The following is a 27,752-nucleotide window of genomic DNA, read 5'->3' as shown; positions in this document are numbered from 1 at the left end:
GGAAGGGACTTTGTTATAGACCTTATCTAACCTCAAAAAAGTCAATCTTATGGGCAGTTAGTTGGGTACTGGTAGTGCTAATGTGTTTGGGGGGGCACTTTATACTCTCCTTGATACAATTCTGAATATTGGATTTATAATCTGTCACACCCTTCTGTGAAGAACCTCAGCAGTGCCAAATCCATCTGTGTATAATACTGTTGCTTAGTGGTAGCTGAATAACCATGGTCAGGTGAAGCCTGAGACTTGCCTTCCTTGTCCATAAAATGGGAAAAAGGAAGGTCTACTTTGAAGGGTTATTAAGAGGATAAAATAACTTGACATAGCATTTTGTAAACCATAAAGTACTTTTTCTTTTGTTCTGGGAAGAGCATTGAACAGAAAGTAAAACAAAAATCAATCAATCAGTCAATCTGAGAATAGCCCAGAAGACATTAGCTAAACCTAAAAGGAATGGTCTTGGAAAAAAGAATTTCTAGTATTTTAAATTATGAGTGCTATTTGCTGGTCAAGCAATCATTGATTACCTTACAGAAAAAAGCCGTAAACAATGCTATGAAACAGAAGACTCTACCTACTTTCAAGAGATTACAAAGGAGTTAATCAGCTAGGTGTACTTCAAGACATTTGTGTTATTATATATGGAAACTTAGAAAATGGGAGATATTGAAGGACCTGTGAAAATACCATAAACCATAAATGCATATGGGCTACATATTTTTCAATTTATTTGCAAGGCTGGCTTAATGACTATGGCATAGTATCAGTGGTTACTCTCATAATGCATTAAATATATAGCTTTAAATGATTTTTACAAGTGAAAACAGAACTCTGTGTTCATTTAGTTCAAATTTTATTGTGGATATAATGAGGAATCAAAGATTGTCCCTGTCCTCAAGGTGCTCATTGTCAAGTAGGGGAACAAACATTACAAGACAAGGGAAAATGCTTGGATGGCAGTACCCAGAGAGCTGTGGGAGCCCTGCAGGGACAGGGGTGGGGGGTGGAGGTGGGCGGGAGGTGAGGGTAGAAATGTCCGGAAGGGACATGAAGGAAGCGGAAGCTATGCCTTGGCTGAAACTTAAAAGCTTCAACGTAGGGAGGGAAGAAGGCCCAATGGAACCCTGTGTGCAGACAGGAGGCAGGAGAGGGTGCGGTGTTTTCAGGGACCATGGTGGTCCCAGGATGAGTATAAGGCAGTAAGAGATGGATACCCTTTGACAGAAAGAAGGAATGAATATTGACTCTATAAATACTAGTTACTTTACATCATGATTGCCTGTTTACTCAGTTTTTACATTTCTTTAGGAACTATTTGTAATCTTTTTTTCAGTCACCCCTGTGTTACTTACGGAAATATTATCATGCCTGTCACTGATGAAACATATTAGGAAAAGTGAAAACGTATTCATTAAAGTGCTTCCCTTTGAAGGATACTGCAGCTACTGAGAGCTTTGACTATCACTAACACCTTGATGGGCTCTATAAAACAAAGCATTACCCAAGTAGAAGAAAATTATATTATGAATACTTGAAACTTCCATCATTTTCCTATAAGCGACTGACTCATAATTTTCAACAGTTATGCCTTCAAAATCTTTGAGAGGGGTCAAAAACTTATTTTGCAGATGAAGAAACTGAGGCAAACAAAGAGTTCTTCCTGGTCTTAATGTGAGAGACTGGAGTATATCAGGGAGATTGTTGCTTTGGATTGTATCAGAGTTCTTAGTCCCATTTTATACCGATAAGTTTCAGTTTCTTTTGTAAATCCCAAAGTGGGAGGTGTCTTGAGATTTGTTCTTTTACCTACTGGAAATATGTCACATGATCTTCATAAAGTGCTCGAAGTGCATGATGCTGTAAGAAGCTAGAGCAGCAACTATTTCTCTGACTGTTTAGTTTAGAAGAAAGGACTTGCAGCATTGATTATTCATGAAGTACTGATTGTGGAGCTAGTTACATCCTTCAGAAGTCAAGAGTATATGATATGAGCATTTGGATTTTTTTTTAATCACAATTAATCATCTGTCTGAAGTGTCTTCGCTGGATTCTTCTTGTATAAGAAGGACATAGCTTCCCGCATTCCTGCTGATGCACTTGACAGCACTGCCAAAGCAAATAAGACATCGATTAAGGCAATACATAAATAATCTGTATTCCATCTTTTCCCTGGTTACATGGCTTTTAATAAATTATACAAAGAAGGAGGATACTGGTATTTTGAATGTAACAGGCTTGTTATGCATAGCTTTCTGAAAATAAAAAAATCTACACGAGTTCTTCCCTTTCCAGATCCCTAAAATGTCCATCTGTCCCACTGTCTTCTCTGCACAGTCCACATAAAATAGTTGTAACTAAAGCTATTACTGAAGTTCATGTTTAATACCTATAACTGAAGCTAGGATAGAAGACATCAGGAAATAATGAAAACAGCATGTAATTTTAATTTTAAAAATATTGAACAGATTTTTTAAAAAAATCTCAGAAGACCAACTACATTTACACTAGATGCATTATTAAAAGAATAATGACCTTTAATCTCGCTGCACTAATTTTTCCAGTTATAAAAGTTATATGTGTTCATAACAGAATGTTTATAAATATATGAAGAATAAAATTAAAATGACCTATTATTCTACTTCCCATGTAATGCAGTTCTTATTAAAGTCATTTTTCTTGATACGGATGCACCATCATTTACTTAACCATTTCCTGTTGGCCATTTTGGTCATTAAAATATTTTTTGCCATAATGAACTTCTTTATATATAAATTTTTGACATTTCTGATCATTTCCTCAGGATAGAATTCTAAATGGGATCACTGGTTCAAATACCATGAATTTTTTTGGGAAACTTTTGATACATGTTCATGAATTGCTTTCCAAAAATGATAATGCCGAATAACACTACTCCCAGCAAAGTATAAGGTTGATGGTCTCATCATGTGCTCACTAGCAAAGCATGGAGTTTTAATTTTGCCAATTCAATAGGTGATAGTCTCCTTTTAAAAAGATACCTAGTAAAAATAGCTTTTCATCACAGTTCTAGAGGAACTGTAAATACTATTGTAGTCCATCTAACACAGATCTAGGTATCAGCAACCCACTGAGACAGTATGTACCGAGGTCCTACTCTGAATAAGACGCAGGCCAGCCCTTTAAGGAGTTCACAGCCATGGCAGAGTTTAAAGCCTGTGTGGATAGATTCTGTTCTCCCTCCCTCGCAGCCACAGCCCACAGTGCTTAGGGGAAGGCAGATTCCAGACCCTGTGCCCCACCTTCTACCCATCCCCATCACCCTGCTCTGGGGCAGCCGTGTGAAATGGGCAAGCCCAGCAGAGGCAGGTTAATGAGCTCTTAGCTCAATGCTTGGGCCCCAGAGAATGTGTCAAATATATTTGCTTGTGCGTTTTCACAACCACTTATCTAGTTGGCTTACACTTTTTGTCCATTGAAAGGGAGAGGGAGAATACATATTTCTTGTAAGTTTATGCCTCTGGTCTTTTTATTCTATGTCCTATTCACAAATAGAATTTTGTAGTTTGTATTTAGTTGGATATTTACATTTGAAAAGGAAATCATCAGATAAGCCACCTCTCTGTAAAGGAAAGAGAATTCTTAATATCCAGTGCATGCTATCTGCTCTTGTCATTTACCCAAGAATCTGTATTAAAGTATATCTTCTTAGAGTAATCTTTGACCTTCAGGGGATATTATACTGTAGGAAATCATTGTTTGTATATGTATGTATATACATATTCATAGAATATATGTGTATTGACTATACATATGAATATGTATGTACTGAATATACATATATATTCTTAGACACTAAATTCATCAGTTGTTCATATTTAAAGATAAGAGGGTAACTTCTCAGAGTCTCTGTCTAACCCAGTGTTTCTTTCTCCTAGTCCTGGTCGGCCACGCCACTGTCTCTTTCTTTCTAAGTCTCCAAAATTATTGACAGATGTCTTCATGTCTAAAAGTTCTTGAGAAAAGTACATTCCGAGGCAAAACTTCAACAGATCTATGTAACTGTACTGGTGAGGTCAGGGAATTCACTCAATCCATCTATCCTTTGATAAAAGGATAAAAAGTAATGACATACCATAGACTGATGGCTGGAATAAGTAATAAAACAGCGGAGAGCAGAAAGACGAAGCCTTTGTACCAAGCAACGGTGGCTGAATAAATTCCGTTGAAAGTAGAAACTGCAGTGATTCCGCCAAGTGTTTCTAAGAAAGCGAGACAAGCGAACATGGTGCCTGTTTGGGGTCAGGGTGTGGAGGGAGAGAGAGAAAAGGCTGAGTTACAAAACAACAAACAAAAATAATGCAGAAAACGGCTGCTCAGTGAAAAGTGCAAGCTTGGGGGCACTGCTTGGTGAAGGAAAGCTACTCCCTCAAAATCCCTGAGAAGGCAGTCACCCGTTTTGTGGGTGAAGAAACTGAGCTCAGGAGTTCTCCCTGGACCTGGTGTGAGAGGCGCTGGAATCAGTCCTCCCAGGGTCCGTGCGGCAAAGCTAAAAGGCACTGCAAGCTGAGGCGTGTGCAATCTGCTGCGTCTCCCGTCCCTGCTACAGCCTAAGACACAGCCCCACCTGCCCCTGAGGTCCTCGGTGCCACCTCCCACTCTCAGTCCCTGCGCTAATCTGGGACACACCTGCAGGGGCAGGATGGCTCCCAGCGAGCAACGTCCCACCCACTGGCCCTCGGAAAGGTCAGGTCAGATCTGGCAAGAGTGACGGGCAAGGTGGGAGAGATAATCTTCTTACCATACATTCTGCAATTTGAATTTGATCTCTTCCTCCAGAGTAACAAAAAGTTCAGTCACACAAGATTCCTGTGTGACTCATCAAGTAACTACATAACTGCCCCCCGGTGCTCTAGTGAAGGTTATGCCACAGTCTGACACTGAGTGGTTCTTTACAACGTATTTTTCTGTCTTACCTGCTTACAACTGGCTCCCCTCTGAGGGGACTCTGCTGTCCTTCCCGCTTGCCACAGGCCAAGTGTGGGAAAGGGCAGGCCCTGGAGCGTTGCTCAAGAAGCCTGAAATGGCTGCATGGTCGGCCCAAGCTCACAGTCAGAGAAATGGTCATTTTTCTACCAGTTTTGAGTTCAGTCTGGAATCCAAGACCATACTGACTGAAGAGTGAAACTCCCGAAAGACAGCTGGTCATCTTGATGTGCTTTTTTTCCTCTTTGTCAAATTCTGCATCACTACAAATGTGGCTGTCTCAGCTCTCTGTGGCTTCCGTGGCATAAGTTCCTATGTAGTTTCTGCAGACTCTTCTTAAGCCATTGCTTGTTCCCTACTTCGCCGAGTTTACTTTTCCATGATAAATTGTAATATATTTTTCTTACAGACAGTGCAAATCCTATAAATAATTGTGTTTGATTGGACTGATAGGAAGGAAAAGGGCAAACTTGAGGATCACCTTTCATAGCTAGGTTATAGTTTACATGTCTAGACTCTAACTTTCCCCATGGTCTTGGTCTTTTAGACTGTGTATTGATTTTAATCTATTTAAACTTTCACTCTATTATACATATTCTCATACATTGCTTCAAAGTCTTCATTGAACAACAGGACACATGTTCATAAAACAAACATGTCTCTGCAGAATGCTGGGTTATCAGAGATGTGTCTTCTTTTGACCAAAATGAAAGTTCTGTCAATGTCAAGGGCACATGTGCTTTTTTCACTGCTGTGTCCCCAGAGCGTAGCTGTGCTGGCACCTGGTTCACATTTAATATAGATTTGTCAAATGAATGAATAAAAGCTTCATTCAAGGGCAATTACCAGTCATCAAGTAGCATATGCACTTACTGCCTCTATGGTTTATGACAATACAGGAAGTTAGTTTAATTGGAAAGAAGTTCTCCTAGTTATGTATCTACGTTATTGTTTCATTTTATTTCTGATCCCTTGCTACAGCCGGGGACAAGTGGTATGGTGCTAATCCTATTATGCAGCCGCTTGAGTTCTTTCTTGTTGGGAACTCGGTCAGGCCGTGCTGTGTTCTGACACAAACAACCATCTCATGAAGTAGCTCTAGCTTGTTGCTGAACTTCCCTGAGCAGCACAACTTATCATTACTTCATTTCTTTTTATTGCGAAATTATATTCCGTTGGACAGACACACCTCATTTTGTTTATTCATCAGTTCATGGACATTTGCGTTGTTTATGCTTCTTGACTATTACAGATAATGCTGCTGTGAACATGTGTGTACAAGATTTTGTGTGGACGTATGTTTTCATTTCTCTTCGGTATATACCTAGGAATGGAATTGCTGAGTCATAAGGTACCTCCGTTTAACTTTATGAGGAAGTACCAAACTGTTTTGTAAAATGGCTGCATCATTTTACATTCCCACCAGCAGTGTATGAGGGTTCCAATTTCTCCACATCCTCATCAACACTTCTCATGGTCTGTCTTTTTCATCTTGGCCATCCTAGTGGATCTCATTGTGGTTTTGATTTGCATTTCCCTGATGGCTAATGATGTTGAGCATTTTTTCATGTGTCTGTTGGCCATTTGTACATCTTCTTTGGGGAGATGTCAATTCAAATCCTTTGCCCATTTTTTAATTGGGTTGTCTTTTTATTCCTGAGTTTTAATAGTTTTTATATATTTTGGATACAAGTTCCTTATCAGATGTATGATTTGCAAATATAGTCTCCCATTCAGTGGGCTGTCTTTTCACTTTTTTTAAAAAAATAAATTTATTTATTTATTTATTTTTGGCTGTGTTGGGTCTTCGTTTCTGTGCAAGGGCTTTCTCCAGTTGCGGTGAGCGGGGGCCACTCTTCATCGCGGTGCGCGGCCCTCTCACTGTTGCGGCCTCTCCTGTTGCGGAGCACAGGCTCCAGACGTGCAGGCTCAGTAGTTGTGGCGCACGGGCCTAGCCGCTCTGCGGCATGTGGGATCCTCCCGGACCGGGGCACGAACCCGTGTTCCCTGCATTGGCAGGCGGATTCCTAACCACTGCGCCACCAGGGAAGCCCCTTCACTTTCTTGATGGTGTCCTTTGAAGCATAAAAGTTTTTAATTTTGATAAAGTCTAATTTATCTATTTTTTCTTTTTTTGTTGTGCTTTTGGTGTCATATCTAAGAAACCACTGCATAATTCAAGGAAGCAGGTAGGTTTTTACATACTGTAGTTTTTATATTCCTAAGTGGTTTTCCAATTAATCCTCATCACACAATCTATAAACAGCTGTGTGAATATATAGCTACATCTTATGAGTGGAAAAGAATCCAGAAATGTATTTTCAACCTTACTGAATTATGCAGTCTTCTCCAGTGTTGACTAAAGTGCCATAAGTACAATAGCATAATTATGAATTATTCATAAACAATTGATAAGAACATTTGCACCAGGCTAAGACATGGAACAAAAGAAAGCTCTAAGGTCTCATAATATTCGTATGATAAAGGAAAAGGAGATCAGCCACATATGGCTAGTCTCTAACAAGTACCCAGTTCTAACTAGAGATTTAATTTTTGTTTTCCTTCTGTACTGGTTTTTCTCTGCCCTCCCCTTCAGCTGTTTGATCTTCTGTGCCCTGCTCTGTGCTTGGGAGGCTGACCCCACAGATATTATGACTTGGACTTCCTTGGACTTGGTCAGTGGGGTCCAGGAGGAGAAGGCTGTGCAGTTTCTTCTCTGCTCCCTCCCTCCTTGGGCCATCCTCTCCTCTGTGCTGCCCTTCCCTGAAGTCTCTTGATTGAATCAGCTGAGTGGGATGCTGTTTTTTCTAGGACTCTGACTCAGGCCCAGCTCTAACATTTGTGGAATCCAGCGTAAGAATACAATTAGAAGCCTACAAGTTCTAAGTATTTAAAAGTTATAGGGCTTCCCTGGTGGCGCAGTGGTTGAGAATCTGCCTGCCAAAGCAGGGGACACGCGTTCGAGCCCTGGTCTGGGAAGATCCCACATGCCACGGAGCAGCTGGGCCCGTGAGCCACAATTACTGAGCCTGCGCGTCTGGAGCCTGTGCTCCACAACGAAAGGCCGCGATAGTGAGAGGCCCGCGCACCGCGATGAAGAGTGGCCCCCGCTTGCCGCAACTAGAGAAAGCCCTAGCACAGAAACGAAGACCCAACACAGCCAAAACTAAATAAATAAATAAATAATAAAAATAAAAAAAGGAATTCCTTTAAAAAAAAAAAAAAAAGTTATAATTCTGGGAGTTCCCTGGTGGCCTAGTGGTTAGGATTCTGGGCCTTCACTGATGTGGCCTGGGTTCAATCCCTGGTTGGGGAACTGAGATCTTGTAAGACGTGTGGCGCAGCCAAAAAAAAAAAAAGTTATAATTCTGACTAACAGACTGTTAACTAAGATATGTTCTGTCTCCCTACTCTGAGAAACTACCTTCCTAATGATTGGAGGTCAGACACAAACTTAGAATTCTCAGACGTTTTAGAGTTCCATGTGGAACATGACAGCCCTGGGGGAGCTGGCCCTCACCCCCCTCACCCCCCAGCCCCCAGCCCCCAGCCTGCAGGCTGCAGGCTGCAGCCACACACGTTGTATTCTACCTCTTGTTCTGCTCAGAAAGGGCCGTTGACACGTGGGTGTAGGCACCCCGCCCTGCAATTCCAAGGTTGGGCCAGACCCTCCTGTACAGAGTCACCCTTTGGCGACCCCTTTGGTGTGCAGGAGAGCACACTGGGGTCACAGTCTACCCTCAGGAGAATGGGTCTGAGGAAGAAGATCATCAAGGCATTCACTGGATATGACCTGTTCAGCTGGGAGTTATGGGGACCCACGTACCCAGAGTGTAGCCTAGAAGGGGGGAGTGTTGTGGGCTCCCAGGGGGCATATCGCCTGGCCCTGAGGTCTCCTCTCCCCTTGGGGCGGTGCAGCTCCAGAGAAAGCCCTCTAAAGCACCAGGCCCCGAGCAGGGGCTCCCTTGCTTGAATATAAGCTCTTCCTAACACAGACCTTACCAATTCAAAAGGAGTTCTGTGCAGAAAAAGGGTTGTAGAATATCCTGAAGAATCAAAACTGATTGTACACAGATATGAGTTGGTACAGATCATAGATTCATTCTATTCCTTAAGCAAATTAAACTCACCTTGTTCAGTAGAACGAACCACTTTTGATATCATGGACCGTAGAACAGAGAGTGGCACAACAGTGAAAAGGAATGGCAGCCTGACTGTGAGAGGAATAGTCGGAAATTACTGGCTGAATCAGAAAACTAAGGGTCCGTTTTAAAGCTGGAACACTTAATCTCTAAATACTTCATTTTCTATAAGCATCTTAACTCACTGCATCTAACGGCTGAATTAATTAATGGTAGAATTCTGTTTAATGAATTAAGATAGACTATAGACAGGTCAGTTTAAGATTACTCTCAAGTTTAAGTTTACTCTTAAATTCTTATTCTAGTGCAGAGAACAAGAGTTCATGGAAGTTACAGGTCCAGATCTACATAATCTGCCACTTGAAATTTATCTGTTTTCCTAGTTATGAGAGTAACGTCATGTTTAGCAGGTTGTGACTGTTAATAAGTTTTTTGTTTTCTGTTTTTGCTCTTTCAGACTTGGCATTCTCATCATTAAAATTCTTTTATTATATTGATCTACTTATTGGTAAATTGGTTCCTTATCTTCTTGCTTGTTCATCTTTGTGGCTGAATAATTTCATGAACACAAATTGCCTCTGCTCCTAAATTATGACCCTTAATAGTAGCATTTTTAGTTATATGACAAAATGGTAAGATATTACATTTGCAGACCGCTTTAAAGTTTTCAACATGTTTTCACATGTATTAACTTACTTGGCGTTGGCAACTCCAAGGGAAACAGGGAGGGAGAACTGGCATTTACTGAACCCTTGGCATTGCGCTAAGTGATTTACAGTTATCTCTTCTAATATTCGTTATAACCCTCTGAATTAGGTACCACTATGCCCATTTTATAGATGAAAAAACAAGGGCTCAGAGTAGTTCAGTAACTTGCCCAAGGTCACCTAGTGCTGTAGATGGAAATTAAGCCCAATTCTGTTTGGTCACCGTGCTTCCCTGCAAGGTAGCAAGAGGTTAACACTGCCTTTGTAGAAAAAGACTAAATTGGATCTTTCTTGAGGTCCCACTTTAACAGATCCTTTAACCCTTTCAAACACAGTATCTCACTCAAGCCCTAGTTAAGGAAGCAGTCCTATTTGCCAGAAAGTGATTCATCAAAAGCCAATTCATGAAATGACCAATTTGCTGAAAGATCAATTTGCAAAATCTTCTTGAATATATTCAATGAATTTCTTTAATGTATCTTTTGAGTATACTTTACACAGTTGTCTTAAAGTTGTAGCCTTCTTAGCATCATTTTAAGAAATATTCAAGTTGGTGAATGCTATTTTGAAGGACTGATTCATAAGAAGAATGTTCCTCAAAACAATTTTTTGGCAAATATGCAAATTTGGAAAATTGTGGTTATTCAACTTTTTTTTTTTTCTTTAAAGTCAGTTGGCTTTCAGCTTCTGGCAAACTAGCTTTAAACAAATTACCTTTACTTGAACTAAAATGCATTAAATAGAGAATTTTATATTAAAGTTTCTCACCCAACAGACTAAATTCATTTTATGTAAACATCAATACACAGTTCTGGGCTCCACTTGTCACTTACCTAAAAGCATCATCAGTGTTGTTCTGGCAAAAGCAGTCATAGCCATTCCCACCATGGTGGTAAAGATTCCAATGAAGGCCATGTGAATATCGTCCATACAGTAAGAAAAAAGCCATATTCCTAGGAAACTGCTGAAAAAAGAGACACTACCCAAAGCTGATCCATAACCTATTAAAACTTCATCCCAGCAGAGTGGTGAATCCAATTCATAAAGGATAAAAATGGGGGAAATGCCAATTGTCACGAAAAAATAAGTGATCATTGTAAAAAGCAACAAGCAGAGCAAAGATCGTTGCTCACCAGAATTATTTTTAAAAAGCATGTAAGTTTGGTAAAATAAGTTTTTAAAGCCTTCAGTCCATGATACAGAAACATTCTGAGATGAAGGCTCTTTCACTGAATCCTCAAGAAAGAATAAAATATAAATCAAGTTAACAGTAAGAGCCATAGTAGCAATTGAAAACGACCACACAAAACCTAGTTCTCTAATAAAATAGCCAGAAGACAATCCTGTTAATCCAGTGACAATTCCAAGCAGGAAGTCAATTATAGCTATTCGAATTGTTCTTTGTTTCTTTTCTTTACATTGATCAACTATGTAGGCAAAAGAGGCTCCCAGAAGTGTGGTGTAATTGCCACAAAGTGCACCCAAAAAGGTAGATGCAATCAAAAGCTGGATTGGAAAGGCAAAATAGGAAAGCAAACAGAGCCAAGCACTGTTTGCAAGAGCACCAAAAGAAGACAAAATCAAAGGGAATTTTCGTCCTCCGTGGTCACTATGAGACAGAAGCATGAATGTAGACACGAGACCAGGAATTAACCCGCTTATGTCCATCTGCAGATTAAAAAGAGACACTTTTTTCTGAACTTCCTGCAAAGAAATAAAAAGAAGACAAAGTGTTTACAGAGGCTTATACAATATGCCTAAAAATACCCTGGTACATACTTTTTCTTGATACTGCCAGTAGGTCAGGGATGGGGAATCTCTAGTGCATGGGTTTGATATAGCTTAAATCTTCATCCAGTTCACAAAGCAAATATCAAGAGGTGATACAATCATCAATGCTCAGTCACAATATTCAAGTACCACAGTGGAGACATTAATCCATAAAAATAAAAGTGTGTGTATTGGTGTATGTCTGACTTCTATAGAGGATCCACAGAACCCAAGGCCTCGGGGACTGGTCATGTAATGACTTCTCTTTCTTCTGTGAACAGTTAGCACTAAGAGATCATGACCACTGTTCTAAAGCAAGAACGGTACCCTTTCCCATGATACACCTTTCCTTCTACTCTAAAGGGGAATGAATATCACATGTAAACATCGTATCTGATAGACCTTTATTTAGATAGAGCTCAGTTGTCCTTTTACGTGTCTCCACAAATACTCCTTTATTTACTAAAAATTAAGATAAAACTCAAAGAGGAGCTTTGTATTGACTAAAGATGGTAGCATGCCATGAACTAAGGAGTGAGCTGAACTCAACTTGCCTGAGGACCAAAACAACTACGTACACGTGGATTGGCAGATGTAACAATCGTTACACTAGGTATTTGATGGGAAGAACTTGGGGTGATTTAAAAGCATTTTCTTTTCGCCACTTCTCTGTATTTTCCAGACTTTATATTAAAGGATATGTGCCGTTTTTATAATGGGGATTACTAAACTCATTTTAAAAAAGATTTATTCATTTAATATTTAGAAAGCACCCTAAAAACCACAAACATATCACAAAAATATGATGAACCACAAAAATATCAGATACTGAATTAATGGTTTTTTAAAATAGTGAGCCTATTTTTATTTTTATATATTTATATAATTCAGGCCATTCCATGTTGCCAGGAAATGTTCTGGTCACTCAGACCCAAAACTTCAGTCATCTTTGCTTCTAGCCTTTCCCTTCATCCATGCCCCCCAAAGTTTCTCACTTTACCTTCTTGATGGTCCCATAGTTGCCACTTGAATGACAACTCCCACTGGTTTTCACCTGGACCACCCTGGCATCTAACTGGTCTCTTCATTCAATTGAGAATATAATGTCAGTCTTACCACTTTGCAGATCCCAGACACTACTGCTGGGCACATGTTGCATAGCACCACAGTACACTACCGGCATGTCTCTCACCTGCTCAGAAGCTGCAGTGTCTCCCCACTGCCTGGGAAAGTCCACACTCCTTAGCCTGGTACTTAAGGCCCCCGAGACGTGGCCTGATCTCATCTTCAGCATTATCCCCACTCACCCCCCAAATACGGTCTATGTTCCAGGCACAGTCCGTAGTCAGGTCCCACTTAGACTTCCCTGAAATTCCCAAACAGGGGTCATCACTCCTTTTCCTGAACCTTCTCACAGAACAGTTATCATTCCGCAGCTGTACTTTTTTGTGTATTGATTAAGAGCTTGAGCTCTGGAGTCAGAGGAATCTGGATTCAATACAGTCAGTTCTGTACACCACAGTTAGAGTGGTCTTTAACAGCACACATCAGCTCGTGTCACTCCTCTGTCAAACCCCCAATGGCTTTCCTTACACTGGGATAAATGCAAACTCCTTGCCACGGCGGGGGGGCAACCCCACGTCACGGCGCCTCTGATTCATCTCCCCTTCCTCACTCCTCTCGGCCAACAAGCCGTTCCACAAACCTCCGTGCTACTTGCTGTTCCCTCTGCCTGATCGTCGCACAGCTCACTTCCTCAGTTCAAAGCCACTTCCTCAGAAGGGCCTTCCCTGACCATCACTCAATCCAAAGCAACCCCGCTAATCCCCACCCAACGCTCCAGCCCCTTATCCTTGTTGTTTTTTTCCTTAGAGACTCACTGGCTCCTTGACAGGAAATTATATTTTATTCGATCTGTGCATTGTGTGACTTCCCTACTACAACCTAAGCTCCTGGGTGGGGTGAAACCTTGTCCTCTTCACCATAGTATCACCAGCTCCAAGAACAGTGCTTCCAGGGAGGGTAGGTACTCAATAGACAGACTGATTAAATGAACAAACTATCAAGTAAAATAGGCCTCTGTAACTTGCGTGCTATGTGTGATCCTGACCAAATTACTTATCTCTGTAGCTTCTTCATCTGACCAGAGGGAATGTCAACAGTCCCAATCTTGCAGGCTGTCAGGAGACTTAAAATTAAAGTCAATATAAGGTGCTCCACACAGGGTCCTCGTACAGTCAGTGCTGTTTCATTTTTACTAGGTTAGATCTTTTGAGCACATCTTTGTATCTCCTACAGATATAGAAGCCATCAAGTAAATATTTATTGAATAAACAAATAAATGAAACAGTTATCGTTTAATCAACTCCTCAGCAAGATGTTCCAGTTTTGGGTTCCTCCTCCCATTTCCACGCCTCCGCTTAAGTCCTGTCCTCTCCTTTTTTCCTGCTGTCATCCCAACCCAGTCTGTTACACACACTACTCGCCTCATCTGCAACCCATGTTGTCAAATTCAGATCTTAACAAACTCAAAGCATATTTCAACCATAAATCAATGTTGAGACAGAAGAAATTGTGTTTGAACATTATAAACTCTGGAGAATTATAATTATGTGTTACGTGTTATATATAAGGGTAGATGGGAGAAATCAGAGTAAAAAAAAAAAAAGCTATTTCTATACAAGATTGAACAGAATGACAAGGTGCTGAGACGGGGATAAACTAAGGGAAGTGCGATCAATTTTAAGGAAGTCACAATTTCACAGACTAAAATGCATACATTAATTCCAGTTGAGCAGAAGGTATTCCTTATCTGCTGGTGACCAGGGATTGTGTTATTAAAAGGTTTATAAATAAATTCCTGAGCAAGAACAACTTCATGATCTGTTGGGTAACCCGAAGTTGTCCCCTCCAGCGGCAGAGTCCCTATCTTGAAAGCCGCCTGAAGAGAATAGGCCACAATGGCCGGTGTAACACTTCAAAACCAATCATTTACAAGGGGAGGAGAGGGCGGTAAGGGGCTTAAAAATTCCTTCCTCCACAAAAGTCAATAGACATCCCAGAATTCCCTACTCTCTGCCCTTCGCCAAGAGTTTCCTTCCACAGCCTTGCCACTTTGTTAAGAGGCCTTTTAGAGATTAATCTCATCGCCCAAGAGAAGTATGTAACTGTACTTATAGTCACAGGGCTCAGAAAACTTGAAGATTTGAGAGATAGGTTAGATCAATATCCATATGAATATGTATGTTATATATACCTTAACCCCAGATGGATTGAAAAATATGACTTTCATCCAAATAGACTTTGAAAATGTTAAATATAAGTGAAATTGCTCCGATTATTCTTATATTTGTACCTTGAAATTCATAATACTATCTTGCATACCAATACGTATGTAAATGTGTATTTGTTATGTGGGAAGGATAAATAAAAATGGTATAACAGAGGTTCAACACATTGTATTCTTACACACAATTGATCTTTTGGGAGAGTGGCAAGAAAAATCTGAGCTGAAAAAGAAAATCATTTATTTATTTTATCAGGGGCTGACCCTGTGCTATGACATCTCTTATTTTTGGGGTTACAAGAACAGTCCACAGATCTCTAAATGGAAGCTCACATAACAGGGAACATTTGTTCTTGGATTTAAAGGGGGCAGAATATTCTCTGAGAAGCTGAGCAGGGACAGGAGCCAGGGAAGGGGCCAGAAGGAAGTGTTCCTCTGTCCTAAGGAGCAAGTGGTGAGTGGGTCGCCACGCCCTGTCCCAGTTGTGGGTGGGATGGTTCCTAGTTCCCCAACCTGAGAAAAAGCACCTGTAGCTCTAGCGCGCCGACTGTAAGGCAGGGGATCTAGGGCGGTGTGTTCTCTTGAACATTAATCCGGTGAAACAGCAGTCAATCGATTAAAAAGTTTGGCAAAAATCTTCAAAATGAGACCCCTGCTCTGGGCAGTGGGGGGCTTTCAGCAGCTGGGTTAGGCAGGGAGCGGGGCCAATACTCATCACCTGCAGAGCCACAGAGGTCAACAAAGCGGCTGGACCAAGGCCCGTCTCCCGTCACTCTAGAGGGTGAGGACAGCCAACCTTTCCAGACACTCAAGTCCTCTCCTCTGTCCCTCCCACTGCTCCCAGGGGGCTGGTGAAGGAACTTACAGAATCAAATGCAGAAACTGAGGAACCTCTGGAACCTTCTTACTCCCTGGAGATTATATACATGTAACAGGAAACATTCTTAAAGGGAGACAAAACCAAGAGGAGAGCCCCTTGTCGGCCCTTCTGTTTTTATGACCTCACTCTAGGCCAGAACCTTGATATCTGCGTGGCTGTTCAGAAATAATCTGTTCTTTTCTCCGTGGGTGCAGGCGACTCAGAGTCCCTTCGACTCTTTTCATCTTCTGACTGGTGAAGCAGCACCACTCTTTTGCCATCACAAAATATTCCCAAGGGGAAGAGTTCAAAGTTTACAAGCGTGGTTGTTTTTCAGGCATTGGTGGTGGGGGCGGGGAGTGGGGGGGAATTTCCCAATCTGGATGCTCTCTCTCCTTTGCACTTGGACACTGGTAGACTGTTAAAGACCGCCTAAGGGAATGGAGACCGGCGACGTACCTCCTGGGGGAGGAGGCTGGACGTGGGGAAGGAAAGGCTCTGGAGTATCTGGCTGAACATTTTCAGTGTCCTCAGAGCGCAAGTGGGTGCTCTCCACCCCCATATCCTCACACACATGCTCCTCAGCACTGGGGGGTCACACTGACTTGAGAACACCGAGTGATGGGTGACAAGTGCCACCCTCACCCCATGACAGACCCTGGCGCCGCGCCCACAGTCTTCAGGGATGGGCCGCTTTCTGGGGTCACTGAAAACTGGGTCATGCCCGTGAAGCAGAAGCGGGTAGGGAGGAAGCGGGCAAGGGAAAGGCAGGACCCACGCTTCACCCCACCCCTGGCCACCAAGTACCATTCCAGCCTGCCCCGTCCCAACTTTCAGGCTTTCCGTGGGGAAGAAGAAAGGAGACAGCCACGGAGGAGATGAGACTGCCCTGACATTTTCTGAGAGAAAGGAGAAGAGCCAGTGTCACAGAAGAAAAAGGGGGTTTTAAGTAGAATAGGCAGATTAAAGGTGTCAGGAAGCTTCAAACAGAATGAGAGCTGAATAAAGGCTTTTTGGTTTGGGACTTAGGGGTTTTAGGGTGACCCTTAAGAGATCAATGTATGAGGAGTGCAGTATCCTCTTTCCTTTAAAATCCTGTTGCACATTCCCTTTTTAATACATGTTAGGAATATTTTAATTTCTTACCTCCTGGAATGCGAAAATTGGGCTGCTTTTGTTTTTTGCACACTCAGAAACATTGCTATCGGGTGCAATGCTGTAGTTGCCTGTTTCCTCCCATATTCTTCTGTACACATATTGTGTTGTCAGTGGAGCAGTCAAAGTCATAGCAAATACACTAAGGCAAATGGCAGGTTCCACAAATGGAATCTTCATCTTGCTTGGGTAGGTAGCTGAAATTCTATTAAGAAAAGGAGATAATCAGTAGCACTCTTATCTGAGAGGCTAGATTTTCAATGATGGGGAAGTTAGAGGAATTTTGTGGAGTAAACAAGCAAACTAGGGAACAGAAAGCAGTAAGCACTTCCTAAGAAGATAACTTTCACTTAGGAACAGAGTACGCAGTAAACCTGAGACTGTCGCACTTACCATTTTTAAGAGCTGGACCTTTAAGGACTCAACCCGCCCTTGAGATGATTCTTTAAGATAGTCTTAATAAGCTGTCTACCACTTTGGCTATCCAGTGGTCACACTACAACTCCCACACTGAATACTGCCAGCTCGTTTTCATAAGGGAAACAGTGAGGTTGCTCTGGGGACACGACAATTACGTAATTGTTTATTATTGATTTTGCTGCTTGTGAACAGCGGACAGGAAGGGGGCCTTTAAAAAGCAGCTTCCAATAGTAAGGCTTTGTTTATGTTGTTTTAACTCACCCCACGGTCACAGTCTTCCTGCCGAGCTAGGCGCGGGTCTGACCGTTTGCGGGGCCGGAGTCTCGGGGGCTGTCTCCTTTCAGGGGCTGCCCTGCGCCCGCGGTGCCGCCTGGACAGCCAGCGCGCACGGAGGCTGGGTCTGCGCCGCCGCGCCGGGATGGGAAGGGGAATTGCCGCTGAATTCGACCAGATGCACAGGTCGGGAGACCGCAAGCCCTGATTTTAAAGCAAAACAAGAAAGCGCACTTCCGCGTCCAGAGTGGCAACGGTGACAGTTCACCGCGCAGCCCTCGCTCGGCTCCTGCGTGGCCCTGCGGGCTCCGCCCGGCGAGCTCCCGCGGGGCCCGCGCGCCGGGCAGCTGCTCCCTGAGCCGTCGGCGGGCTGTCGCTGGGTCCGCGGCCCGGCCTGCGCTCGCGGTGAGCCCCGCCAGCCGAGCATCGCCTCCGGCCCAGGAGACGGGCCTCGGGGGTGCTGGTCCCCCGCCGCCTGGGCGGTCGCTGTCCTGCTTTCCTGCGACTGGGCCCCTTGGCCGGCACCCCCGCGGGGATTGGTCCGCTCCGACGTCGCTCCCGAGCGCCCGCCCCCGGAGGCCCCTGTGGGGCCACCGCAGCTGGCAGCCCCGGGCTCGTGCAAGGACTCTGCGGTTAGAGAGCTTTTCCGGGTCCGAATATCGCTTTTCACGGAAGCACGCAGGAGATTTGTTGCAGAAGTAACATTTTGGGATGCAGGCTCCTGTAGCATCCGTTCGGGCCAGGCAAGTGCTCTGAGAAACGCAGAAGAGGGGGACCGGGTAGGGGCGCCCGTGGAGGGTGCGGGAGAGAGAGTGCTCCTGGCAGAGTTAGCCGGGGTCTGGAATGTGGTCGCTGGCTCTTTTTGGTGATGCAACCTTGGGCTAATTATTTCATCTCTATGAACGTCCATTTCTTTATCTGTCAGGTGGGCATTAACAGCCTTACCGGCTCGTTGCGATGAAACCCTCGAGGTGTGCATACAGCACATCCCCGGAGCAAAGGAGGGACAGTACATTCCCCCCAGCAAGCCCACTAGGAACACACTTGAAGATGAACGAGCTGGATTTACTACTTCTTGTAACGGGGAGGAATGCATTCACAGGGGACCACGGGATCAAAAGCTGTATTTTCCAGGGCAGAGGTCTCCAGGAGAATTTTGAAATTTTATGTTTTCAGTTTAATGACCTAGAGATTTTAGCGTAAGCATATTCTGAATTGTCTTATAATCAAGTACCAGCACTTGATGTCACCTGTATTTGTATTTCCACTTATGATCACATTGGCTCCAAGTAGAAGTACTTTAGCAATGTCAGAGTAAAGAGAAAAGAGGTGGACTAAATATATAAACGATACACCCAAGCTAAATGAAGACCAAAGGATGTCATATCATGTTCAAAATGTTTTCATAGTATTCCAGTAAAAAGTGTGGGAGAATTGAGTTACCACCTGACACCTGAATAGACATACTGATCTCCAAAGAACCTGTGCTGTACCAGGCAATGCCATATTCAAGTGGCAAAGCCAAAACAGAATATAGTAGCTACTAGATTTTGTTAGTTTCAAGAAGAAAGTGGCTTTTAAGCTTCTGATAAAATCAGCAAAGTAAGATGTGGTGAAAAGATCTTAGTTACACTAAGCAATGACTGCTTAGTAGGTGATTGTCAATACTGTGCTCATAAGAGTTTAATCATACAAATCCAAGCACAAGTTGTTGAAAAAGAATATAATCTGATCATATGACCTTGGTCAATAATAGGCCTAAACAGACCTGGATAGGTCTTATCTATCTGAGAAATTCATAACCTAACTTCAACGCTTGTCTTTCTTGACCTCTGTTGCCTTGGATGCCATTGAACAAATTCCTCCTTCTTGAAATATTATCTCCCTTTGGGTTCCATGACACAACCCTATCTTTCTGTTACCCTGAGAGCTCCTTAGTTTCTTCGGTGGGCTTGCTTCTCCAATGGTACTGTTTCTCAGGTTCCATCCCAGCTCCTCTTCTGCCCTGTCAATCACACCCACATTAGTGATCAACCACCAATATACCCATCACTCCCAAATCTCAAGCTCACCCAGTTCTCTTGAACTTGACACCCAGAGCTTCCACCCGAGTATTTTAAAAAACCACTGCACACTTTAAAATGTCCAAAACATATACCATCTTCCTTATAAATCCAATTCCCTCCTGAAATCCCTGTTTCAACTAATGATATCACCTGTCCAGTCAGCAAAGTCAGAGACCTGGGAATCATAACTGGCTTTTTTTTTTTTTTTTTTTTGTGGCTGCGTTGGGTCTTCGTTGCTGCATGCGGGCTTTCTCTAGTTGCAGAGAGCAGGGACTACTCTTTGTTGCGGTGCGCGGGCTTCTCCTGGTGGTGGCTTCTCTTGTTGCGGAGCATGGGCTCTAGGTGTGTGGGCTTCAAGAGTTGTGGCACACGGGCTCTAGAGCACAGGCTCAGTAGTTGCAGCGCACGGGCTTAGTTGCTCCGCGGCATGTGGGATCTTCCCGGACCAGGGCTCGAACCCATGTCCCCTTTATGGGCAGGAGGATTCTTAACCACTGCGCCGCCTGGGAAGTCCTGTACCTGGCTTTTTGATCACCAAATGCTGTAGCTTTTATGTCATAAATATAACTGGTATGATTTATACCTCTTTTAGGTGTGTGGCTATAAGGCAAGTGGGCCCCTGGATCCAGAGCATTGGGGCTGAGCAGCAACTTTTCGGCTTGGCCAAGGTTGGGGCTTTGTCTCGCCATCAGCCCACTGGTGAATGGAATCTGAAGGTTGCTGGGGAGGAGGTGGGCAAATCTGCAAAGAGCCCAAGGATTTCCCCGGTAAATCAGAAATCCTGACTTCCCCTTTGGGGTTTCAAGTTATTCTAACACTTATGATGTGTTGGGACAGTCCTAAGTAAGCCGAGTGGTGAGAAATGTGCAATAATGGCCCTCAAGAAGGTATCCACCATGCTGCCGGTGCTGGTGCTGCTGGGGGTGCAGTAAAAGAGCGGGGCTGGTACGGCAGGCCCAGCACCCGAGCCTTTCCTGTCTCAGGGGAAGGCCAGTTAGGAACAGGGTAATGATGTTGCACCGTGTTCTCATCTGCCGCCTTGGACCTTGGGGTTCCTTAAGAGAAATTACTGATTTTCTGTAAATAAAAATATCTGTCTCTAAAGTTGTACTGGGAACCCAGTCTCCAATAGTGTAGGGTAACCGTTGCTAGCCTGGGTTCTCCTCCCTCCCCGCAGTCTGTGCCGCACTGGCTCAGTGGGTAGACTTTGAACCCTTACACCCGAGAGCCGGACTTCCTGTTTTCTGTGTCAGCCTCACCAGAGCAGAAGTTGGAAGCTTAAGCAGTCACACCAGACTTCTCAATTTCTTTTCTGCACAACAGAAATATTAAACCAGACTGACTCACTTGGATGAAATAAGCACCTTGAGGGGGGTCTTAATTTGCAAGGAGGGGAAAACTCAGAGAATGATGAATAGACTTCTCACAGTCAGGAGGGAAGCTCAAATTTGATTTATTTGTGTAGTAACTTAAACGTGGCTTCATTTTCCACCACAGCAGGTGACACAGGATATATGTGAAAGCTCCTAGAACAGGGTCTGACACTTGGTGGGTATTCAGTAATCTTTGGATTGGAAGCTAAATCTTGCTTAATTAGACACACCTACTACTGTGTTTGAGAAGTTACAGAGAAGAACCTGATCTCTGCTTCAATTTGGCGTTTCCTTTTGTGATCCCACAGAGCGATCATTTTCCTCCTTAAGAGGAGTCAGTCCCCTTTTTACTGGGCTATGGGAGTAGGGAAGGATTTAAAGTCAGCAGAGTACATGAAATTCAGGCACAAGTGACTCCATAATATAGGCCACGTTTAGAGGATTAGTCCTCCGCCTTCCATCCCCAGCTCCTTAGAAAGGCCATTAAACTATATTTTTACAGAATATTTAGTTACATGGAAAAATTTCCATGCTATGACAGGAAGTAAAAAAAAAAAAAAAAAGAAGGAAATAAAGAGTATATCGTATATCCCAATTTTGTTAAAAATACATATTTTTTGTTAAAAATACAAAAAATGTATACATATGAATGTGTACAAAAAGGCCATAAAGTAATGTATCAAATTTTAATAACAATTATCTCTGAGTGGTTCGATTACTAACAATTTTTGTGTTATTAAATACCATAGACAGTATAATTTTCTGTATTCTCCACATTTTCAACAATAAACACATATTAATTTATAATCAGAAAAAAGTTTATTTAAAAAGAAATGAGAAAAGGAATTGATAAAACAATTTCTTGTAAAATCATTATATTTGTTACAAAGCTTTAGGAAAGAAGCCCCAAAGGTTGATTCTTTTCCAAGTGGTTCTACAAGCTTTTTTTTTTTTTTTAAATTAATTAATTAATTAATTAATTAATTTTGGCTGTGTTGGGTCTTCATTTCTGTGCGAGGGCTTTCTCCAGTTGCGGCGAGCGGGGCCACTCTTCATCGCGGTGCGCGGGCCTCTCACGATCGCGGCCTCTCTTGCTGCAGAGCACAGGCTCCAGACACGCAGGCTCAGCAGTTGTGGCTCACGGGCCCAGTTGCTCCGCGGCATGTGGGATCTTCCCGGACCAGGGCTCGAACCCGTGTCCCCTGCATTGGCAGGCAGACTCTCAACCACTGCGCCACCAGGGAAGCCCTCTACAAGCTTTAAAGTTGAATCAGCAGCCCATGGCAAAGTGACATTCTTGGACTGTGACAGGTGGCCTGAGATAAGGCAGGATGGCTGCCAACGACTGAAGGGGAATCAAGAGTCCTTTATCAAGAAGAGTTACTTAAGAATGGAGAAAGAACGGTTCTGAAATGGAGGGAGAACCAGGGTGAACTTTTGGGCAGCCTGGATCGACCTATTTAAAACCAGACTCACAAAACAGGGAGACTCATAGAGCATAGAAACCCTGTAGTCGGGGCCCCTAACTTAACCCGTAAGAAAACCGAAACCAAAGTGAGCAACTGTGTTATTCTTCATGGAACGTAGCTGCCGTTTTACAGTCCTGTGCTCACAGAGATACGGAAAGGAGCCTGCTTGGAATCCAGGCCCTGCTGCCGCCCATCTTTCCTCCTTCGTTTTCCTGACAGAAAATGAGTGGAGTTTTAAAGAAGGAGTTTAAGAAGGCAGTTTGAAGTTTAAGAAGGAGATTTTATAAAGGAGAAGCCCTGTGGTACGCACGTGCCCTGGGAAGATAACTTGTATTCTCTTATCTTTCCACTCGGCAGCTGCTCCCACCATTACCCAGTTTTTACTGCCGTGTCCTCCAGGCCACTGCACTCTCCAAGGTTATGAAAACAGGACGGTCACGCCGCCACCTTCTCTATGACACTGATGGGGAGCCGTGCCCGCGGATTTTTTTTTTTTTTTTGGATATTTTTAAATGAAAGGAAATATAACTTGTGCTGTCAGCATTCACATTGGTCCCGACCAGACGGATTATTGTTTATTTTATTTCTCGTGTAACTCTGATCATAGATTTCTAATACTACGCAGAAAGCCTTCAGGTTAAGGGGAAAAAGTAGGGCAAGAGAATTACCCTTGATACTGAGAAGAGAAAGGGGAAGAGGGAATAGGAAAAAAAATATAGAAAACTAAGAGGAGAAAGTGTTATCACTTCACCTCTCTTGGCTTCTGTCTCTCCCTGCACTCCCTGGAGTATATAAGAGGGTCAGTCCAATCATTGCTTCCTGACAAATGCCTCCCTCCTGTGATAGGCAGGATAGCGCCCCTGCTAAAGAGACCCATGTCCTACTCGCACCTGAGAATAAATTACCTTGCATGGCCACAGGGACATTTCAGGTATGTGGAGTTTCTGGATGGACCCAATGTAATCGCAAGGGTCCTTACACGTGAAAGAGGGAGGAAGGAGAGTAACAACCAGAGAAATATTTGACAATGCTACACTTCTTGCTTTGAATGCAGAGAAAGGATCCATGAACAAAGGAAGGGAGGTGGCATCTAGAAGCTGGAAAAGGCAAGGAGACAGATTATTCCCCTAAAAGCTCCAGGAGTGCAACTCTGCTAGCACCTTGGTTTTAACCCAGTGAGACCCATTCCAGACTTCTGACCTCTAGAGCTTAAGTGAATAAATTTGTGTTGTTTCAAAAAAGAAAGAAAAAAAATACCTTCAGGTAATCAGAACAGGTAATCTATAGGCATTCAGAACAAAACTAAGCAGAACTCCTTATGAATGAGCTTTTTTGCTTGTTAGCTTTTCGTTCTCCTTCCCTAAATATCTGCTCCCCACTGTATTCCTTCTCCCACTGTGTTCCGCTCTCACCCCAGCCAGACCCCGGTTTCATGCTGGACTTCTCCGTCTGGTGCATTCGCTCCACACGTGCTCATTCAGGCCTGATGGTTCTGCTTTGTTCAGTCAGCAGCAGCGTGTCGAGGGACTGCTTTCAGCTCCAGCGTGCAAAGAGCTTGGGAGTCAGCACTCTCATCCTTAGAGCAAAAAGGGCTGAAGGAGCTGAAAACCAGTGCTTTATCTTGCGCCCTTCAGAGCCTGAGGTCATGGGGCGCAGCTACATCCTGTGATCTGGAGGGACAGGCAGATCCAGAGTCACAGCCAAGGTCTCCTTAGCTGGACAGAAGGCGCTAGAGACACATGCTGGCAGGAACATTTAATGGCAATTTTGATAAATTGCTGGAGGCTGAATGTGGACTAGCCTGAGAGTAAGAAACTCCTGGGATCTGTCACCTAAGGGGGGCTGCATGCTTTTTTTTTTTTTTTCGTCTACAGGACCCCAACTAGGTTCTCTTGCTGAAGAGCCCAGAATGATTTCCTTCTGTCTCTGGCAGAGGGAGGGGAAGATTTTTGAAATATGCCTAGAGTATCCTCATAACAAAGGCCTACTCTGTCAGGGAAAAGACCTGTCCCACGTGGAGACGGGCATTTCCCTGACTCCAGCCCCCTCTAGCCTTCCTGTCTCACCTAAGGGAGGAGAAACAAAGCTAATAATGCTTGTGCAGGTCACAGCCCAAGGACATGGGTCCACTGAAAGACTGCTATTTAATCACTAGATTATATAAGAATGCTTCCCCTCCGCCCACACCTGGCCACCAGCAACAGAGGTCCAGCAAAGAACAGTGGATTACAGCTTGAAGAGCAGACTCTATTTACTGTGAAGCCTCTGGCACCCGCAGCTACAAAAGATTAAACACAGCCTAAAACCCCAGCCAGACTAATACCAAAGCTCAGGCTAGCGGCCTATTTAGCTCAGTTCCTATAACGTGACACGTCATGTCCGACTTTCAACAAAAAATTGCAAGGTATTTTAAAAGGCAAGCAAAAACACAATCTGAAAAGCATCAGAAGCAGACTCTGCAGATAGGGCAGAGATCTGGGCATTATTGGACAGACCATTTCAAATAGCTATGATTAATATTTTAAGAGTTCTTTTGGAAAAAGCAGACAACTTGCAAGAACGGATGGGTAATGTAAGCAGTAAGATGGAAACTTCAAGAAAGCATCAAAAAGAAATGCTAGAAATCAAAAACAAAGATCCCGCAAGCTGAGTGGTACGGCCAAAAAAACAAAACAAAAACAAACCCAAAAAACCACCGTAACAGAAATGAAGAATGTCTTTCGTGGGCTCAAGAGTAGATTGGACACAGCCAAGGAGAGAAGCAGTGTGGGAGATTCTTTGCCCTGCTGCTAAAAAAGAAATCGATCTCTAATATAAAACTGGCTGCTTTCTCTGTACTTCAGGGGTTACATGTTGCTATTAGGATAAAGTCCAGATTCCTAAGTGAGACCTACAGCACTGACCTCTACCTACTTCTATAGCTTCAACTTTTACCACTCCCCACCCAGAATGTTATGTACAGACACACTAAACTCTGGTTTAGTAACTTAATGTCCTGATGTGCTAAGTTCCCTCCTGTTAATGGAATGTCCCTCCTCTTCCCCTTCCTGCTTGCCATCCAGTTTATCCCTTAAGACACAATTCAGGGAGCAGTGGCCACAGGACGCCTTCCGCCCTTCCCTAACATGTAAGCTAGGTGCCTTCTCTCTCAATCATAGCGATTACACTCTGTAGCATAATCATCTGTTTTCTTGCCTCTTCTGCCCTGGACCAGGCTGTGGGTTTTTAAAGGGTCGGGGCCATGTCTTTATAGGCCATGTATTCAAAGCACCTAGTACTTTGGCATAAAAGACAACCAGTGAATGTTAGACGGATGAGTGAATAAACGAATGAATGAATGCAGAAGGCTCATGGGAGGAAAGAAATGGGTAAACAAAACCAAACTAAACAGGCATTTGAGTCAAAAACCAATTTCTAGTGTGTATTAGTCAGCATTCTTGGTTACAAATAACAGAAATTGACCCTGGTTCACTTAAGAGAGCGGTTTTCTGGAAGGGCATTAGGTAGTTCACAGAATCAACAGGAAGTCCGGGGAGTCATAGAAAAGAAAGACAAAGCGAAGAAGTTGCCACAGGACTGGTCACGGGGGCAGGTGCTGGTCCCGGGACACTGGCCGCAGAGCTGCTGCATTGACTCAGCCGCTGTGAGAATCTCAGGGCGATGGCTCAGTCGCTCTTCAAGGTTCAGAGTCTCAGAGGGAGACGCTAACTCGCCACGCTTGGGTGAGGCGTCCGTGGTGTAGTTGCGGGGGATGGGAAAGGGGAACAGCTTCTCTTCAGCTTCCCAAATAGGAGTGCCGTTCACATGCTCAGTAGCCAAGGTGACAAAGACCTGTGGTTTCCCAGGGCTGCCGTGACAGAGGGCTGCAAACTGGGAGACTGAGAACAACAGAAATTTATTTCCTCACAGTTCTAGAGGCCATAAGTCTGCAATCAAGGTGTGGGCAGGGTTGGTTCCTTCTGCGGAGGGCCTTTCTCTTAGCTCCTGGTGGTCACGGCCGTCCTTGGCATCCTTTGACGGACAGCCGCCTCACTGCCATCTCGGTCTCTGTCAGCCAGTGCACTCTCCCTGTGTGTCTGTGTCTCTCTCTCCTCTTCTTACAAGGACACAAGTCACATTGGATTAAGGGCCATCTACTCCAGTATGACCTCATCTTAACGAATTAACGCTTTCAACAACGCTATTTCCAAACAACGTTTGGGGACACAATTCAACCTAGAACTCCCCGTATCTTCTACATTGGTGACTTCCTTCTATTCCATGGGATACCAAGGGCAGGGAAGTGGGGTTCTGTCCCACGTGCAGATAGCAGGGGTGCATTGCCTGTGAAGGATGTAAAGACATGATAAAAATGACTAAAAGATGGTTGCTTTTTATTAACAACTTGGGCCAGTGTTCTAAACAACATCAGAGATAAAATACTTCTCCCCCCAAATGTGTGTTTGTTTTAAAGAATTGCTGTGTGTGGTAAAAATATGTCCACAAATCCTTCATACTCCTCTCTTTAACAGGTGGAGCCCAATTTCCCTCTCCTGAATGTGGGCTGGACTTAATATTTTTCTTTGGTAAATGCAAATGTTAGTTAATGCATAATATATTTACAGTTTGAATCAAAAAGAATTTTTTTTACACTAATTTGGAAATTTTATTTTTAAAAATTTTTAAAGGTTATATTCCATTTGTAGTTATAAGGACTTCCCTGGTGGCTCAGAGGTTAAGAATCCGCCTGCCAATGCAGGGGACACGGGTTTGATCCCTGGTCCGGGAAGATCCCACATGCCACGGAGCAACTAAGCCCATGCGCCGCAACTACTGAGCCTGCGCTGTAGAGCCCGCGAGCCACAACTGCTGAGCCCACGTGCCACAACTACTGAAGCCTGCACGCCTAGAGCCCATACTCTGCAACAAGAGAAGCCACCGCAATGAGGAGCCCGTGCACCGCAACGAAGAGTAGCCCCCGCTCGCCGCAACTAGAGAAAGCCCACGTGCAGCAACGAAGACCCAACACAGCCAAAAATAAATAAACTAACAAATAAATAAATATATTGGCTATATTCCTTGTGTTGTACAATTTATCTTCGTAGCTTATAGCTTATTTATTTTATACCTAATAGTTCGTATCTCTTAATCCCCTACCCTAACTTGCCCCTCCCCCTTCCCTCTCTCCACCAATAACCACTAGTTTGATCTCTATATCTGTGAGTCTGTTTCTTTTTTGTTATATTCACTAGTTTATTTCTTAGATTCCACATATAAGTGATATCATACAG

The 27,752-nt window shown here is 43.5% G+C and overlaps 2 protein-coding genes across 5 annotated transcripts in view; one reads left to right on the top strand and one right to left on the bottom strand.

The window, feature by feature from the left end:
* Window positions 1-27,526, top strand: part of POMP (proteasome maturation protein) — a 57,213-nt gene extending 29,687 nt beyond the window's left edge. The window contains exon 6 of one of the 2 annotated variants that reach the window (XM_057532750.1): window positions 27,168-27,526. In XM_057532750.1, the coding sequence (XP_057388733.1) occupies window positions 27,168-27,235 (68 nt within the window). In that variant the 3' untranslated portion in view covers window positions 27,236-27,526. Of the gene's footprint in view, window positions 1-27,149 lie in introns of both variants that reach the window. The other variant, XM_057532748.1, reaches the window with a different exon arrangement.
* Window positions 815-18,063, bottom strand: SLC46A3 (solute carrier family 46 member 3). 3 transcript variants are annotated; one of them, XM_057532745.1, is made up of 6 exons: window positions 17,563-18,061; window positions 16,873-17,086; window positions 10,645-11,515; window positions 9,093-9,176; window positions 4,112-4,268; window positions 816-2,106 (listed from the first exon to the last, which is right to left on the bottom strand). In XM_057532745.1, the coding sequence occupies exons 2-6, from the start codon at window positions 17,059-17,061 to the stop codon at window positions 2,022-2,024; spliced, it is 1,386 nt and encodes a 461-aa protein (XP_057388728.1). In that variant the 5' UTR covers window positions 17,062-17,086; window positions 17,563-18,061; the 3' UTR covers window positions 816-2,021. The 3 variants fall into 3 exon arrangements, with proteins under 3 accessions (XP_057388730.1, XP_057388728.1, XP_057388729.1); XM_057532746.1 differs by lacking the exon at window positions 17,563-18,061 and adding an exon at window positions 17,275-17,343; XM_057532747.1 differs by lacking the exon at window positions 9,093-9,176 and having other exon boundaries at window positions 815-2,106; window positions 17,563-18,063.
* Window positions 27,527-27,752: the final 226 nt, after the last annotated feature.

The sequence above is a fragment of the Balaenoptera acutorostrata genome, chromosome 18, assembly GCF_949987535.1.
Source record: "Balaenoptera acutorostrata chromosome 18, mBalAcu1.1, whole genome shotgun sequence".
Classification (NCBI taxonomy): domain Eukaryota; kingdom Metazoa; phylum Chordata; class Mammalia; order Artiodactyla; family Balaenopteridae; genus Balaenoptera; species Balaenoptera acutorostrata.
Note: the sequence above shows the minus strand (reverse complement) of the source record. Positions and strands in the feature narration are given on the sequence as shown.